The 3168-nt window shown below is 40.5% G+C and overlaps 1 protein-coding gene across 1 annotated transcript in view; it reads left to right on the top strand.

Moving 5' to 3' along the window:
* LOC125483011 overlaps positions 1–2275 on the top strand; it is a 6768-nt gene extending 4493 nt beyond the window's left edge. Inside the window, exons 4-5 of the mRNA XM_048596291.1 lie at positions 1575–1683; positions 1774–2275. Of these exons, the coding sequence (XP_048452248.1) occupies positions 1575–1683; positions 1774–1896 (232 nt within the window). The 3' untranslated portion in view covers positions 1897–2275. The remainder of the gene's footprint in view (positions 1–1574; positions 1684–1773) is intronic.
* The last annotated feature ends 893 nt before the right edge of the window (positions 2276–3168 follow it).

Here is a 3168-nt window from a genome sequence, read left to right as displayed (position 1 = left end):
CTAAAGGAGTAGTGCACTGATGGATGTAAAGTCTTTTGCAGGAGATGTTTTCTCATAGTCTAGCGTGACCAATCAGCAAGATGCAAAAGATCGTCTGGCACTATTTTGAAGGACATCAAGAGAGGTATAGTTGATGTCCTGGCCATATTAATCCCTCAACCAAGATCAGTAAATCAACAAAAGTGGTTGTAAACAAAACATAGGGAGAAAACTCCATTTGGCCATATCTCCGATACCACTTTCATTCCGTCACATATTCCCATGCATGTCACATCTCTCATGCTTCCTCCACGCTCCTGAATCAAACACAACACCTCCGAGGTTCAGAGTTCAGATGACATGTAATGACATTATCGAATCTTTGAAATAAACATGAAACTTTAAAAAAAATTACCATCAACATTCCATCTGGAAAAAACGCCCTTCTTCCCTTTGCGTTAAACTGTCAAACAAATACAGCTGGTGGAATATCCCATTGAAGTAACTTTAATGCTTTACAGATAAATCACATCAAACAAAGATCAAGTTAATAAAAGATAATAAAACTGGCTGAGGCTACTATGAAGGACTCTCCTTCTCAATCTCTCCCCTTGCCTGAGGCATGATGACCCTCAGGTTACACCACCACCAGTCATCTCTGTCTAATGAGATAGCAGCCCTATGGCACCTTTATATTTTACCTCTCATACCCTTCAATGTTACAAAACTCCCTTGTCTACTCTCACATCTTCTACCTTCTATAAACTTGAGCTCATCCAAAGTTCTGCTGTCTTTTTAGTTCCTGATTAGCTGAGGTAGATTGGCTATACTAAAATTGCTCATAGTGTCCCAGGATGTGCAGGCTAGGTGGATTGTCTGTGGGGCATGCAGGGTTACAGGAATAGCAGGGGGGCGCGGTGTGGGACTGACTGGGACGCTGGTCAGAGGGTCAGTGTAGATGTGATTGGCTGAATGGCCTGCTTCCACACTGTGGGGATTCTATGAGGTGCTTCTGATGTTGGGACTCCAGGGGAAGTTCAAGATAGACAAACCACTTCATGTCTGACGATGAAGAAGTTTGCAAACATTTCAGTTTTATCCTTTGTACAGACAAACGGGGCTGTGCCATCATTCGTGACGTGGTGAATGTAAAATCTCCTTCTCCAGTTATTTGTTTCACTGTCCAACACAATTCACTATCGGATGTGACATGACCTCAGACCTTTAATCTGGTTTTTCAGCTTTGGGATCACATAGTTCTGTCTATAGCATGCTGCTTCTGATGGTGAGACTGAACATATCAAGGGAGGTGATGGAGGAATCTGGGACATTGATTGACAGGAACGATTCTGTGGATATGACTACATCAGACTTCTGCTTGAACAGTTTGTAACATGTCTTTCCCAGTTCTGGCATAAATCCTCAGATATTGGCAAAGGGTGATTTTCCTTTGGGTGGAATGTCCCTTTGTTTAAATGGTGTCTTGGTTTATCACAAGTTGTCCAACTTTTATTATTTGAATTTTTTATTGTGGTTTATATAAGTCAGGTTTGAAGTTTTGGATCATTTTCAGACAAAAATTCTCAATGTTTCAGAGTTACCACAGATGATGGACACCAATGGCTAATTCACAAAGGAGATGGATATGGGATCTCATCTCAGACCGTTGTCACTGATGCTGCTCACATGTCAGATCGGTGGACAGTGAGTATATATGTTTTTTGGAAGTTCTGATTCAAGTCCAAATTAATTTACAGAATATAATATTTATTAACATCTTTTCTCATTGTGCAGGTGACGGAGGAGAGGCCAGTTGAGGGACGTACAGTCGGAGACTTTGTGGAAGCTGGTGGTCAAAACTATGATGTACTCACTGACAACTGCCACCATGCTTCAAGCAGAATGATGGGTCAATAGACAATTCTGTTACTATACTTCATGGATTGTAATTTTAGAAATGTATTTATGATCCGAGTTAGAAGTCAGTCAGCCAAATTAATGTAAATTTAGGTTTCTTGTCTGATGTAAAACAAAAAAATAGAAAGGTATCCTTAATCTGCTTGGACTTTAGGATGCAATCCTTTCAATTTCCCCATAAACTACAAGGAATCCTCTGGAGAAAGCATACATAAAAATCTTCAGAATACAATGCAACAAAAGGTACTGAATATATGGCACAGTCTGACCAGATTGCTGCAACATACCTTTAGAGGAATGCAACGTTATGCATTGCAAGAATTGTAAAATGGCTGAAATTGTTCCTGTAAAATGTATTAAAATTATATATGATTTCAAACTGCAGAGTGGATATTTTGATTGCATACTTCACAAAGGGATTCATTCTGAAATCTGCAATTGGGGGCTTGTTTATCATTACTCACCAACGATAATGCCTCGAAGTGTCTTGCAAATGTAAAATTGCTTTTAACCTGTTACTATCATATAAAACTCTTGCATCTTATTGTTTTATTCCTGCTTTTCAGATTAACCCATTTTCATCTTTACTAATGCTGACATTCTTCCCTGTGAAATTTTGTTATTTTCTGTTGCAAACCTCTGCTTCCACCACACGTACTCAAAGCTGGAATATTTAACTGGGAATTTTTTAAATTCACTCATGGGCTGTGGGTGTCACTGTCTGGCCAGCATTTTATTGCCCAACCCTAGATGACGTGGAGAAAGCTGTGGTGAGCTGCTTCCTTGAACTGCTGCGATCCATGGGTAGTGGGTAAACCCACAATGCCCTTAGTGAGGGAATTCCAGGATTTTGATCCAACAACAGTGATGGAACAGCAATATATTTCCAATTCAGGATGGTGAGTGACTGGGAGGGTAAGCTACAGGTGGTGGTGGTTCTTATGCACCTGCTGCCCTTAACCTTCTAGATGGCAGTGGTCATGGCTCTGGAAGAAGCTGTGTAAGGATCTTTGATGTATTTGTGCTGTGCATCTTGTAAACAGGATGTGCTGTCAATGGTAAATGCTTGTAGATATGATGCCAATCAAGTGGGCTGCTTTGTTCTGGATGGTGTTAAGCTTCATAAGTGTTGTTGAAGCTGTACCTATCCAGGTAAGTGAGTACTCCATTACATTCCTGACTTGTGCCTTGTTAATGGTGGACAAGCTTTAGGGAGTCAGAAGTTGAGTTACTCGCTGCTGTATTCCTAACCTCTGACCTGCTCTTTTTGCC

Source organism: Rhincodon typus, chromosome 4 (genome assembly GCF_021869965.1).
Source record: "Rhincodon typus isolate 14 chromosome 4, sRhiTyp1.1, whole genome shotgun sequence".
Taxonomy (NCBI): Eukaryota; Metazoa; Chordata; class Chondrichthyes; order Orectolobiformes; family Rhincodontidae; genus Rhincodon; species Rhincodon typus.
This window is presented reverse-complemented; position numbering and strand designations above follow the sequence as displayed.